Raw genomic sequence first — 14,326 nt, forward strand, 5'->3', positions numbered from 1 at the left:
AATAATAATAATAATAATAATAATAATAATAATAAATAAATAAATAAACTATTCAAATCTCATAATTTTTCTAGTCAACATTTGGTTAGTTTTACAACTATTAGTATTATCCTAGGTTTAATAAATATAAATGGTATAAGAAAGCTTGTTTTGTTCTATGGGTGGAAACATTTTCTTGATGATCATGTTAATTTCTCACTTTCTTTTTTAAATTAATATTATTGGAAAATTGCTTCTTGAGACATATAATTTGTTTTCTTTTTATGCTTGTATTTAAAATGGAAGATTGGATATAGTCTTATTTTTTTTAGTATCACATGTTAATTATCATTTAGGTTGAAGATTAGCATGTATTTATTGAGTTGTGGGAGGTTTTTATAAGCAATCTTGAATATGGTGTGTGTATATAATATATATAAATATATCTTTATATATTAAAAGTGCCTATTTAACGGCAATTCTTGGTTTAACGATTCTTGGTTTAACGATTCTTTTTTTTTTTTAACGCCAAGAGAACCATTCTTTTTTTTTTTAAACGTTTTCTTTTAACGTCGTTAACTATACTTATATAAAAAATATATCTATCACATCTCAATCGTTTCATTCGATTTGGGTTCTTAATAGTGTTTCACCGATGGCCTTTTCTATCGGGATTGAATCCAAAAAGACCACCAGAATCGAGCTCCCCTAATGCCTCTTCTCTTCTCCAACTCCAGGATGCCATTGCCCAATCGATTTCCTCAACAACCTCTTCTTCGTCTCTCCGCCTCTCCCTCAACAGGAACAATGAGCTCTTCGCTTCTTCTCCTCACGGTTCGCTCCATTCCCTAGGTATCGCATCTGGCTTGTACTGATTTTCTGATCTGGGTTTCTCAGATCTGACACAATAAGGGTCATTATTGGCCAAGGTGAAGCAAACGACGGGAATCGTCGGTTTGGATGTGGTCCCCAATGCTAGGCAGGTCCTCATCGAGCTCTACAACAAAACCCTAAAAGAGGTTGAGGCCATACTAGCGGATGAGGGTTACCGCAAGGCTATGGAGCACTTCACACGACAACGTCTCAAGGTTTGTGAGGAAGAAGAAGATTGGGAGGTCATCGAGAAGCGACTTGCCTGTGGCCAGGTCGAGGAGCTTATCAAGGAGGCGCGCAATGAGCTCACCCTGATCGGGAAGATGATTGGTCTGTGAATATAATTCCATTTTTAAACCCTAAATTTTGATTCCTTGTTTGATGCTTGATCTCTTGATTTTGAAATTGGTAGAACAAATAATTGATATTTGAAACTTTACTGATCCTGACAATTTCAATGATTATATTCAATCTGCATTACTGTAAAATAACTGGAGGAATCTTGAGCATCTTTGATAATTTCGCTGAGTTGGGATGAATTCGGATGTGGATTCGCTGAGTTTGGACACGAGAAATTCACTAACTCGTTAAAGGTAACTTTTTGCTCTTTCCTTTTCAATAATAATAATAATAAAATTGTTTATTTAATTTTTTAGTCTGTAAATTATTGAAAGTAGTGTTTGAGATGAGAGCCAGAGAATGTTTTTATCATATATCGACTATTCAATTTCAGTTGTGAATTATCAAAGTGGGGTTTAATTATTATTATTATTATTTTTTGCTAGAAGTGGGGTTTAATTTGTTGTACGAAATTGATTCCAAAAACATCTACATTTTACTATTAGCTTAAAACGAAAAAAAGAAAAAAAAAATCTGATCTTTATAGTCTAAATCCAAGTATGGTAATTGTATTGTTTGCTTATTTATTTATAATTAATGTTTTTCATTTCTCTAGGAATAGGAATGGCAACTCCTGTAGAGCCTGCAAATGGGATTAGAACCCCAGGAAAGCATTACTACTCCATGTGGCAAACCTTGTTTGAACTTGATACAAAGTATGTGCCCATCAAGCCAATTGGTCATGGAGCTTATGGCATTGTTTGCTCATCTGTTAATAGGGAAACCAATGAGAAGGTTGCAATTAAGAAAATACACAATGTCTTCGACAACCGAATCGATGCTCTGAGAACTTTGAGAGAGTTGAAGCTTCGGCACGAAAATGTGATTGCTCTGAAAGATGTCATGGTGCCTATCCATAGGAAAAGTTTCAAGGATGTCTACTTGGTGTATGAACTCATGGATACAGATCTGCACCAGATTATAAATCTTCTCAATCACTTAGTAATGACCACTGCCAGTATTTCCTTTTTCAGGTATGCTTTGACCACTGCAAGCAAGCCTTTTGTATTTAATAGAATTGCACTGGTAGAATATTGGTTCCAGTTGCATGGTAGACAAGATTAATAATTTCTGAGATTGGTTTTTCTTTTTTAAACTCATAGTCTCATCAAAATTCAGATCTAAGCTATCCATTAATGATCCTGCCGGTAATAACTTTTTTTAAATCAGTATGAAGTTTTCTTAAAATTAAATAGGAGATCAAATCACTTGCTTCAATGTCTTGAATTTGTCATTAACTTGTTGTTGTTGTTCTTGCAGGATTAGCAATTAAAACACTTGCTGGTGTTATCTCTCTGGCATCTTCTGAAATCGATCAATCTATGGTGAACAACCCTCTCTCCTCTTTATAATGTGTTAGTTAAGCTGAATATCTACTGTATGTGATTTGTTTCTAATTATCATGTTACTTCTTGTATAAATTTCATATGTAATAGCATATTATGGTTGCATATGCCGTTGTGTTTCTCTCTTTTGATTGGGTGTTGTTAGTAATATTTATTTCTAAATCTTGCAAATGTTTCCTATTGGTAGATTGGAACTTTGAAAAATGATATATCAAAGCTTCTAAATGAGATAATGTAAAAAAGTCTGTAGGTTCTCTTTACTTTCTCATCTATCAGTATCAGTATTTAGGTATATGTTCTTATATTTTTCTATAAATATGTTTTCATTAATCTGTTTATGCACAATTGGTCTGCTAAGAAATTTACAAATGTATTCAACCTTACATAGATTCATCATCATCATCGATTATTAATACGATGAAAAACATGTAACTAATATATAATTATTAGTTCTTGATCGAATATACGTTTATTATAGTGTGTGTATATTAATTGGTTTATGTTTTTATAATACAATAACTATCAATAATTCCAATTAGTATTGAAAAAAAATACATTTATTATAGTATATATATCAACTGATTTGATTAGTTTAGTATTTTGAAGATATAACCATTGGAGGTTTAATTCGATCGGTTAGAATATTTTTGAACTTTATGATTATATATGCTTGGTTTAGTTTAATATATGCGCATATGTGTGGTTTTTATAAATTAATTGCTGCTACATGTATATATAGTTTTTCTGGTATGTTATTTAACTTTTTATTCTGGTATTTGAAGTTTTATTACTTAATAATTAATTAGACAAAATTTATCTGTTATATGAAACTTTTTCATGAATCAAAGTATATATATTTCAAATTATTAGTACATTCCATAGAGTAATTTTTATATGCATGTATTTTTACACTTATCACAAAAGGCTGCATTATGTATAAAACATATTAATTAGCTGATCCTTTTTGCCTCGTACTGTTTTTATTTTCTTTTCATTTAATTGGCTAACTCAAGTCTCAAACTTCATACCATCTCATTGAACACACACATATGTATAACCAAGTAAATATTTGAAAAACAAAAAACACACAAAAGAGGAATTAAAGCGATAAAAACAAAAGATATAAATAGATACTAATAGAATATTTATATGCATAAAACATATTGGCATTCGAAAATTACTACCTGGTAATTAATTAATTAGATACTAATTAATAACAATAACTTGTTGCTTAATTAGAAAGTAGAATAAAGCTTGAAATTCTAAAGAACTGAAATTGAAATGATTAGGTGGATTAATATTGAAGATTATTAAGACTCCATTAACCCAGTATGAGAAATTTAGAGATGAAAATGGTGGAAATGAAATAAGATGATGAATTAGTCTTTGTTATATATTTGTGCTTTGTTCTATGTTGGGCTACAGTTTAGCTTCATCTTTTTCTTCCATTTTCTCACTTGCCAATTTAATATTGGTCTTACTGTTTTAATTTTGGATATTGGTCTCACTTAAAGTGCATATTCATAGCACATGTATATTTATGTAGGGTTTATTTGTGAATGATAATTATTTGATTATTTGATTATTTGATTCATATATTTACTGACATTGTTATTTGTTTTAATTAACTAATAAGTTAGATTCAATGCCATAAATTATATTTTGTTGAAAAGCATTTGAGTTATATTTTGCCAAGGGGTCCTCCAGGAGGAATGTACCCACCACCAGCTTATTATTAAGGTTTTGTTAATGTTTAATTTGCTTTGGGTGATTGAAAGTTTTGCATTTTGTGGGTTGCTACTCTATCGGTAGTTTACATTCTTACATGTGATTTGCATTTTGCATTCTTAGTTATCAAGATCCGTAATAAAACAACCTTCTGTCTGCCTTTACTGTTGTTTTTTTTGACACTCTGTACTGTGCAGCATGGATGAACGATAGTATTGTGTTGGTTTTGCTTTTCATTTTCTTAACCCCCAATTAGCTAAAAGCATGTTTGATCAGCTCATCTCTGGTTTCCTATCTTTTGATACCATTAATATTATAAACTTGGAGCTAATACAAGCACATACACTATGATAGAAATTAAATTTATCTGCATGTTCGACTTTGTGATTTAGTGTAATCCTAACTTCCTAATTCCTTTCTTTCCAATATAATATATATATTTATATAATGTATTTGACTGCGTGTGTTTATCTTATGGTTACCATTTTGTTTGCAGAGACAATTTCAAAGTTCGGGCATTATAAATCATGTTTACTTTACGAGAAATAAAGACCTTAGTAATTAATTAAGATAAATTTACAAACCAAACAATTGTGATATTTTCTGCACAGTTTGCAAGTTAAAATCCAGTACCTCTTTTTACCAACCAAAACTTTATTTTTCTGAACAATTGTATATAGTTTATTTATTTATTACTTGCGTTTGTTTGTTTGTGGCTTTAGTAATATTTTTGCTTCAAAGCCTTGTAAATTTATGTTTCTTCTTATTGTGTATAGATTTTTATCAAAGCTTTGTGTATGGAATGCACAGGAATGATGAATATTGTAAGGATCTTGACTATATTTATCCTTTCCTGATGTGGTTTTCCGATAAAAATAGGTAAACGGAAGCATTTTGCCAGCATCAGTCCTATATGTGTATTGTACATACCTCTGCTACAGTACACTTTCAGTTGTATGTAGACCCAAAACGAACAATGAGTTCAAAGTACAATTAATTCATCATTCAAGCAGCTGAACCAATGGAAGATTAGGTAGAAGTTTCACTATACTCTTTTTAGTTTTTCTAACAATATTCCATATATTAAGTCTTTTTTAAATACCTTTTTCTTCTATTTTAAGATCGCACATTCACTTTAATTTTTATTACATAATGTTTGCTTTAAAATTTACAAAACTTATGTCTTGTTCCTCCAAATTTTCTATAAGTAAATAATAAAGTATTATTTTGTTATGACTTATATATACCTAATTTTATTTGAATACTCAATTATAATAGCACAAATATTACTTTAATAAAACAAATCATTTGTATGATCACACAATCTAAATAAGAAAAAATATAAAAAACTAAACTTCAACTAAAACTAATATTTACGTGCCGAGACACGTAACTCTTAACTAGTATATATATATATATATATATATATATGAACATAGCATGTTATATAGCCTTGAAAGCTAAAGTTGTGTATTACTCACAACAACAAATGTCCTTAAAAAGAATTCATTATATATATTCTTTTTGGACACTAGAAAACATCTTCATTTCTTTTTCCTATATACTTCAAGATGGTACATTAATTCATCTATTACACCAAGAAAAAAATACATTTTTATTGCTTTCATTATGCATGTATTTTTAATTAAGGGAGGATAAAAAATAAAAAATAAAAAGGTTCAAATTGACAATATCATTACTTAAAATTATAGGGTAAGTGTATAGTAAAATCTTTCAAAAGGTTGTTTGATACACTCTTTATTAACTCTTTATTAAAATCTTTCGGTATTTAAGAGAGCTTTATATATATATATATATATATATATTTATAATTGTATGCTTTGTAGTTATTTAAAATTACTTATAATTTTTTTAAAAAAATTATAAATAATTTATAATATTAAAAATAAAGTTAAAATAATTACTTATATGAAAAAAAATAACTATAAGTGTAAAAAAATATTTTAATTTTATTTTCGGCATTATAAATATTAAAAATTCTTTATAAAATTTATAAATAATTTTAAATAAATACAATATACACGGCTATAAAAAAAGAATTAAACTGAAAAGATTTTATGCATGTCCAAACAAATATATACTAGAACAATTTTTTGGGAGGTATAGTGTAGATTTTTGCTAAACTTTTGATATTTATTTCCGAAATTATTTTATAGAAGAAATAATTTTTAATTTAATACATAGAACTGCATGGCTTTTAATATGAACCTGCAAAAGTTCTTTACATCTATCTATGATAAAAATAAAAATAATTATAATTATAAAAAATATAGGAAAAATCAGTACATCTCCTTAAAAAATTATTTTGGTACGTACTATATGTATATTGGCATGTAAGAAGAATTTTTTTAATCCAATTTATTTTGACGAATATGTATATTAGTAATTTATTAGGAGCATTTACAAATTTTAAATTTTTTTTGAATAGATTATAGAATTAAAATAAAATTTAAATAATTTCTTACTACACGTATGAGAAAAAAATAGTCACACATGTAATTAAATATTTGAATATTATTTTTGGTATTATAAATTATTCAGAATTTTTAAAAAATTTATAAGTGATTCTAAATAATTACATCATACATAATTATAAAATAAAAATTGAACTAATAAACTGGTTTGTATATCGAAGCAGATAAAAATGTATCAAAACATCTTTTTAATGAAATTGAACAATTAAAATTTAAACATGACTTCTAAAATATTTAAGAGGATTTTGTGTCTAACTATATATTAATTAATTTATTAGCCATTCATTTCGTTTATAAAAGTAATTAAAAAGCATTTATAAAAAATAAGTTTGAGTATAATTATTATGTATTGTCTCTTTCCGATCAACCTCTCTCATTCTCTCACCCAAAAAAATCTTAATTAATTAATATGATTAATGTTGAATGAGTTTCTTAAGGAAAAAAAAGTGAACATTTATAGGTTTTTGATTTTCTAGGATTAGATGTAGATATTTGTTTTTATTGATTGTAGAATAGAGAAATATGCCCAACAATATAAATGAGACATTATTGACCCTTGTCTACTTGATGGGGGTGATAAGTCTAAAGTCACTATCAACCTTCCACTAATTTTTAATTTCTTTTTTATTCAAATAGGATTTTATTACATATTTTAGCACAACTTGACTTTTATTTATTCTTATTTTAGTACAGTTTTTGGTACGTGTCAATTCAATATAATTTTTAGTATGTATCAAATTTAACATGATTTTTGATATACTATTGGAATAATTTTTAATTTTCTTTATAAAGTATGATATATTTTAGCAATGTAATATTAATAACTAAAATTAATTCACTAATTCAAAACTATTCAAAATTTGTAAAATAGATTAATTTTTACTAAAAACCTATTTACCCCTCTCATTCTAAAAACTGACTCTCTCTCTTCCTCTCCTATCTCTCTTTCTCTCGAACTTTGTCCAACCAACCGAACCCACCATCTGAGCACCACATGGTGAGGACGAAGACCCACTCCACCCACCACCGAGTCGACCCACCATGAAGACGAACAACTACCAAGGTAAGATTTCCCCCTATGGTATTTTGAATGTTTTTCTTATTGATTTAGGGTTAAAATATTATTTATTGATAGATTTAAGGTCTGATATGTACATTTTGGATTAGATTAGGGTTAGATTTGAATCTATGATTTCTGCTTTAGAGAATGCATTTTCTAGGCAAGCTCGATGCATTCTCGATGCAGACCCGATGCATCGTGATGAAAAAATTGGATCTTGGTTGAAGATAAAAGCTCGATATAGAACTCGATGGGGCCTAATGGCCAGTCAATTTTTCTGAAAAATATTCACTGGCCATTGGGCCCCATCGGGCCCTATCGGGCTCTATATCGGACCCTATCAGGCCCTATATCGAGCATTTGTCTTCAACCCAGATCCAATTTTTACATCATGATGTATCGGGCCTACATCAGGGATGCATCAAACATGTATCTGGGCTACCTAGAAAATGTATTTTCTAACTCAAAAATCACAGATTCAAAAACACTACCTTTGACATTGGGTCTGTGGGTCGCGGTGGTCGTGGAGAAATAGGTCTTCAGTTCGTCAGTCACGGTGGTCGTCATTCACAGTCGTCGTGGGTGGTAGAGAAGGATGGTGTTTGGGTCGTGGGTCGTGGTGGGTTGCGTGAATCCTCGGATGGAAAATTGGTAGGGGTTCGAGTTTTCATTCAGAGAAGATGAAGAGACCGAGAGAGGGAAAGAGGGTAGAGAGATAGTGGCTGTTTGAAAATGGGGAGGGTATTTTGAGAAAAAAAAAAAGAAATGTTGACCTATTTGGCTAATATTAATACATATGGGTTTAACGGATTAATTTTAGAGTAATATATGCATAAAAAATTAAATTTTCCTGTTGATTTAAGACCATAACTAGGGTAAAATTTATATATTATATTAAATTTAACACAAAAATAGATATGCTATATGTTATTCCAAAATTTAGACCATCCACATGGCACTTAGAGAGTTAGCCATGTGGCAAGAGGGGTCTGACTTAAGACACTTAGTAATAATTATTTCTTGGGAAAAGTGCAAGTAGCTCTGAGAGGAAAGCACCCTCCCGGAGAGTCGCGTCAACCCAAAAAATTACGTAAGTAAAATATAAAGGGGAAATAACATCTGGGAAGGTCAAGACCCCTCGGATCCCCCCGATGCATGTCGCCCCAACCTTCGTAGTGCATTATTAGAAAAAATATTGTAGCATATCCCTTATGTACAAGCGAAAAAATGAGTTTCCCACAAAAGTAAATAAATAACTTAGAAATTTTCATTGCTCCCTTTCTAACATGTATTTTTCACAATTGTGTATATGAAGCTCATGCCCTCAGTAGTCACATCAACTACAGACATGCCCTGTCCTTTCTCACCAAACACCTATCTTGGCCCTAGTCTGCAAGCTCGTGAAGAGGGAAAACCCTCCACACTAAGGAAACAATCCTCAGTCAATACAACCAAAAAGAGAATTCACTACTACAAAAAAAGTTTTTTGCTACGATTTTTAAGTAACATATAAAATATTTGTGTGAGTTAGTGTGACCGACGTTATAGCTATAAACACAAATATTGTTATTTTTACTTTAGTTCTTAATCGATGTATTTTTTTTTTTTTTTGCTTCATTTCATGATCGATGCAAATAGTAGTGCGGCGATGTAAATTAATTCTTTGCTTCAATTACGAACCAATGTGAACAAAAAATACTAAAAAAAAAATTCTAAACTAGATTAATCTCACCTAGCACCATCTAGATCTAGATCTGGATCTAACAACCAAGGAAAGAAAAAAAAATGAGGGAGAAAGCTTCCACGGTGCAACAGAGAGAGAATAGTGGGCAACTAGAGGGTTAGGTTATAATGTTAGGTTTATATTAGGGGTTTTTCTTTAAATGGGCCGAAAACCATAACTGATGATTCTTTTATTTATTTTTTATTATTTTTGTAAAAGAAGACGCCTTAAGCGTCAGTTATCAATAAAAGATACCCACTTTAGCGTTAGTTAGCAATAGAAGCTAACCATTTTTGCTTTAAATATTGATCGACGGTAAAAGCTTATTGATATTATTTTTTTTTTAATTTTATATCTTTAGCGTTAGTTTTTATTTTAGTGTCAGAGTTACAACTGAAGCAAATTAATCATTATTTGCATATGTTACCAATAAAAGCAAAAAAGTGAGGGTTAACTTTTACGCCGGTCAATGACTTTAACCAAACACATTGACCAACACAAAAAATCTTTTTCGTAGTAGTGATTGTAAGATAAATGGGCCTTTGCCTTCTTGAATAAGCCACATTTTTTTTTTATAAATAGGAAGACATGTCCACTATAAAAGGGGGAAGAATTTTAGATAAAGGTTGTCAAATCGTCTAAACACTCTGTCATAATTATAACTCTCAATTTCAATACAAGTGACTTGTGGACTAAGACTTTTTAATGCATGAATCACGTAGAAATTTCACTACTTATACACTCTATTAACATTAACCACTCGATGGAAGCGGCTTTGAAGCCATAAAGTAAGGGCGAAATGGGATTTTGAAACTTACAGGACTTTAATTTGGTGCTCTTAGGCAAGCAAGGCTGGAGGCTCATTACTAAACCTGAGTCTCTTGTTGCTCAGATTTTTAATGCAAGATACTACCCTCATGGATCGTATCTGACTGCTACTATTGGCTCCAACCCAAGCTTTGTTTGGCGAAGTGTCTTGGAGGCGCAAAATTTAGTTATCAAAGGGACTCATTGTACAGTCGGGAACAGTGGGGATATATCGGTGTTCAGCGAACCTTGGTACACTTAGATGAGACTAACCCCATGGTAATTTCTAATCACCCAAGTCTCATACATGCTAAGGTGTGTAACATTATGACAGTTGATGGCTCGAGTTGGGTTGAAGAAATTGGTGCCAATCTGTTTGAATAGAGGGATCGACATCTTATCCTATTGCTACCTGTGACGAGTGGTGCTGATATCTTGAGCTGGTCTAAGGAGTTGTTTGGTTTATACACCGTAAAAAGTGCTTACCGGCTGCTCTAAGAGATGATTAGTGTCGCTAATGTCGATGATGTGTTGGAGGAGTAGTTTTGGAAGAAGCTTTGGCAGATCAAAGTTCCCCCCAAAATGAAAAATCTTTTGTGGAGAGCTGGTAAATGTTGCCTTCCAACCATGGTTCAGCTAAGATCAAAGCATGTTGATGTTGCTAATCTTTGTCCAAGATGTTCACTTGAGGATGAAACAATCATACATGCTTTAGCTTCAAGCCCAACTATGTGCGGGAATCGGGTGGGGGATATGTACCACATTGCAGTCGGGTACCTCTTTTCTTGGCTGGTGTATTTCTCAGTTTTTGGTGTTGGAAACAGATCGTATTTAGTTGTTGGTGGCTATTTGCTGGGCCATATGGAATGCAAGGAATGACAAGGTTTGGTGAAATAAGATTGTGGGTGTCGAAAGCATCGTTTCTTCAGCAACAAACTATCTTAAGCAATGACTACTTGCTCAAAATTAACATCTAGATCCTTTGTTTGCTGATTTCTTATCGGGAGATAGGGCTGAGCAATGGGTAGTCCCACATGTTGATAGTATTAAGATCAATGTTGATGCGGCTTTGTTTGAGGATGCCTGGAGTTTTGGTGCTGGGTATGTGGCACACAATTCAGGTGAGTTCTTGATAGAAGGTTGCACAAAGCTATTCCAGGGGTCGAGTTCTCCTGAAGTTGCCAAAGCAATGGGGATTTGAGAAGCACTGAGTTGGATAAAAAATCATCAATGGTCACAGGTGATTTTCAAAACGGACTGTCTCTCTGTTGTGCAAGCAATTCGTAGCTATATTGTTATGATTTCCACATTCGGTCAAGTGATTAATGGTTGTAAGGCTATACTTAATTCTCTGAGAAGTGTTTCAATTCATTTTGTTAAACAACTAGCAAATATGGTGGCTCATTTATTTACAAAAGCTGCTATATTATGCCCTGATTATCGTTTTAAGTCGTCTATTCTAATTGTTTTGTTACCTCATTTGGTAATAGAGGTTATCTTTTAATAAAGACATGATTTTAATTTTTAAAAAAATTAATCACTCGATAAATTAGTTGCCAAAAATCTCAATCAATACTATATTTATTATGATACTCCAATGTACAATAACATTTTAAAAAATAAATTATTATAAAAAATAAAATACCATCAATGTTCATTAATAAATTAAATAATTGATGGTAATATCATAATATTAAAATATATTAAAGCTTATAAAAAATCCTATTCATTTATCTTTATCGTGCTTGTATTCATATGTTAGAAACAATGCTAAATAGTGACATAAGTAGTTAAAATTTTATGTTTGTAAACGGCATAAACTTAATGTTTATTTTTAGTGGCATAAAGTACCTAATGTTTGTAAAACTATAATTTTTATCTAGTTTCGTTAGTACAGACTCTATTTTAAATTTATCAAAATAACATTTGGAACTAACTGATACTATATATTTCTATCTAGACCCAATGATTAAGAATTTAGGTCTTATATATGCCATGTTTAAGATAATAACCGAATCATAATCAGAGAAAAATTACAGTTTCACAAACATTAAGTACTTATACCGCTAAAATTAAATATTGAATTTATACCGCTTACAAACATAAAACTTTTGGTACTTATTTTATTATTTACTATCTCATAAAAAAGAGGAAACTTAAATAAAAAGTCACGTGTACGATGTTACGTCATGTCACGTGACAATAAACAAATTAGTCAATATAGATATCCAAGGCTATAACGGTCACGTGGAAAAATTAGGGCCACTAAACAACCTCAAACTCATGTCAGCTACGCCTTAACATCGATCACTTATATTCGCCGCACCACTATACGAGGATGCCACGTGTCACACATTCGTGGATATTATCGTAATTTTAGACCGTCTAAAAATCACCGCCAGCCAATCCTTTTAAAGATTTTTAACGACCAATGAGATGGCGAGTGGGTCAAAAGTCTCACGCGCCTAAATTTATATTTTAAAAAAAAGAAAGATAGCGTTTTGACCAAATTTAGTGGCCACGAGAGTAAATTTTCTCCTTTGATGATTTGACACGTGGCACAATCGTGTCCTTAAAAAAAGACAGCCGTCGTTAATGGACTTTGGAGTACTCCAAAGGAAAGAAATATCTATTTTTAGTGAAATAACAAAATAGTCCTTTATCTTAGGATAATTTACACAATTTTATAATATCTTCCACTAATAGATAAATAAAAGTTGTAAAATATCTGAAAAAAATTTAAACAATAGCTATATAAACACACACAAAAAAACAACACAATTTGAATATTTGTTTTACTCATAATTAAATTAGACAGAAGAAACATAGAGGGTGCTTTTTCTTAAAAAAATAGAAAAAAAAGAAACAATATATTTTAATTATTAGTTATTTAATTTCTTAAAACAAGTTATATCTTAAAACATTTTGATTTTTTTTATTTTAAATAAAAATAAAAATTATTTTTTTATTACAAAATAGACAGACTACAGAAAAACAATAATTTTTGAAATAATTTACAATATAATATTTAATTTTCATTTTTAATGGTAATGTTATATTTTTAAAATTCTATAAGTAATTAATTATTAAATAATTTTAATTTTTAGCGGTAATGTTATATTTTTAAAATTCTATAAATAATTAACTGTTAAATGTCAAAATATTATTCACGTATTATTTTTTTATTAGTATATTTAAATTAATTTTTTAAAAAAACTAAAAATTCATAATCTAAATCAATTGAAATTTATTTAGGTAGTAATAAATTAAATTAAATTATTTAATTATTAACTGTACAATATAACATAAAATCTTTTGAAACTTTTTTTAAAAAAAGTTATAGGTAAATAAGCAAAAGAATAGGGATTGTTGTTAAAAGTATCAAACTTTGTGTCTATACATTAAAAGTGGGACCCACAAACAAAATATCTAAATCATTATTTCTTTTTTATTTTTTATTACAAGGAAAATTTTGCACCACCAAAATAAATAAATAATAAAAATAAATAAAAAAAAAGTGGTATTGATCAATGGCGCTTTAACATTTGATCTATGGCATTGGGAATTAGATTGGGCTGATGACGTGGCACATTGTGGGCCCCACTCCGCAAGTGGGGTTGTTTTTTTGTAGATATTTTTGCTTAGGAGATATTTAACACCACTTGTGTTTGAGGCCGTGATCACTGATTAGTGGCTGGATCAATCTCAGCCGTTGGATTATTCCCAAATTTAAAGGGTTGGTTTTCTTTTTTATTTTAGATATTTTCAAAGGTTGTTTATGAGTCCCTCATATAGTCATGAGGTGTTAGATCACTCATATTACATAAAAATTATTTTATAAATAATAAATATGATAAATTTAGCCATTTTATATTAGTGGATAAAAATTAAAACTTTATATTTTTTATGGTAAAAA

General features: G+C 30.1%; 1 protein-coding gene across 7 annotated transcripts; it reads left to right on the forward strand.

Annotated features, from left to right (window-relative positions):
• The first annotated feature begins 580 nt into the window (after positions 1-580).
• LOC115702547 (mitogen-activated protein kinase homolog NTF3-like) lies at positions 581-5,540 on the forward strand. Of its 7 annotated transcripts, XR_009687749.1 has the most exons (5): positions 581-1,445; positions 1,808-2,225; positions 2,512-2,576; positions 2,785-2,886; positions 5,205-5,540. XR_009687749.1 is itself a non-coding variant. In XM_061115134.1 (4 exons), the coding sequence occupies exons 3-4, from the start codon at positions 1,816-1,818 to the stop codon at positions 4,847-4,849; spliced, it is 438 nt and encodes a 145-aa protein (XP_060971117.1). In that variant the 5' UTR covers positions 581-1,182; positions 1,350-1,445; positions 1,808-1,815; the 3' UTR covers positions 4,850-5,029. The 7 variants fall into 7 exon arrangements, 4 of the variants coding, with proteins under 4 accessions (XP_060971117.1, XP_060971115.1, XP_060971119.1 ...); XM_061115134.1 differs by lacking the exons at positions 2,512-2,576; positions 2,785-2,886; positions 5,205-5,540 and adding an exon at positions 4,822-5,029 and having other exon boundaries at positions 581-1,182; positions 1,350-1,445; XM_061115132.1 differs by lacking the exons at positions 2,512-2,576; positions 2,785-2,886; positions 5,205-5,540 and adding an exon at positions 4,822-5,029 and having other exon boundaries at positions 581-831; positions 909-1,445.
• Positions 5,541-14,326: the final 8,786 nt, after the last annotated feature.

Source organism: Cannabis sativa, chromosome 5 (genome assembly GCF_029168945.1).
Source record: "Cannabis sativa cultivar Pink pepper isolate KNU-18-1 chromosome 5, ASM2916894v1, whole genome shotgun sequence".
Classification (NCBI taxonomy): domain Eukaryota; kingdom Viridiplantae; phylum Streptophyta; class Magnoliopsida; order Rosales; family Cannabaceae; genus Cannabis; species Cannabis sativa.

Bases quoted from the DNA above. Each gene is read 5' to 3' on its own strand.
- LOC115702547 (XM_061115134.1), top strand. From the start codon at position 1,816: ATGGCAACTCCTGTAGAGCCTGCAAATGGGATTAGAACCCCAGGAAAG. The intron at 2,226-4,821 runs GTATGCTTTGAC...TTTTGTTTGCAG, and splicing joins GCCAGTATTTCCTTTTTCAG to AGACAATTTCAAAGTTCGGG.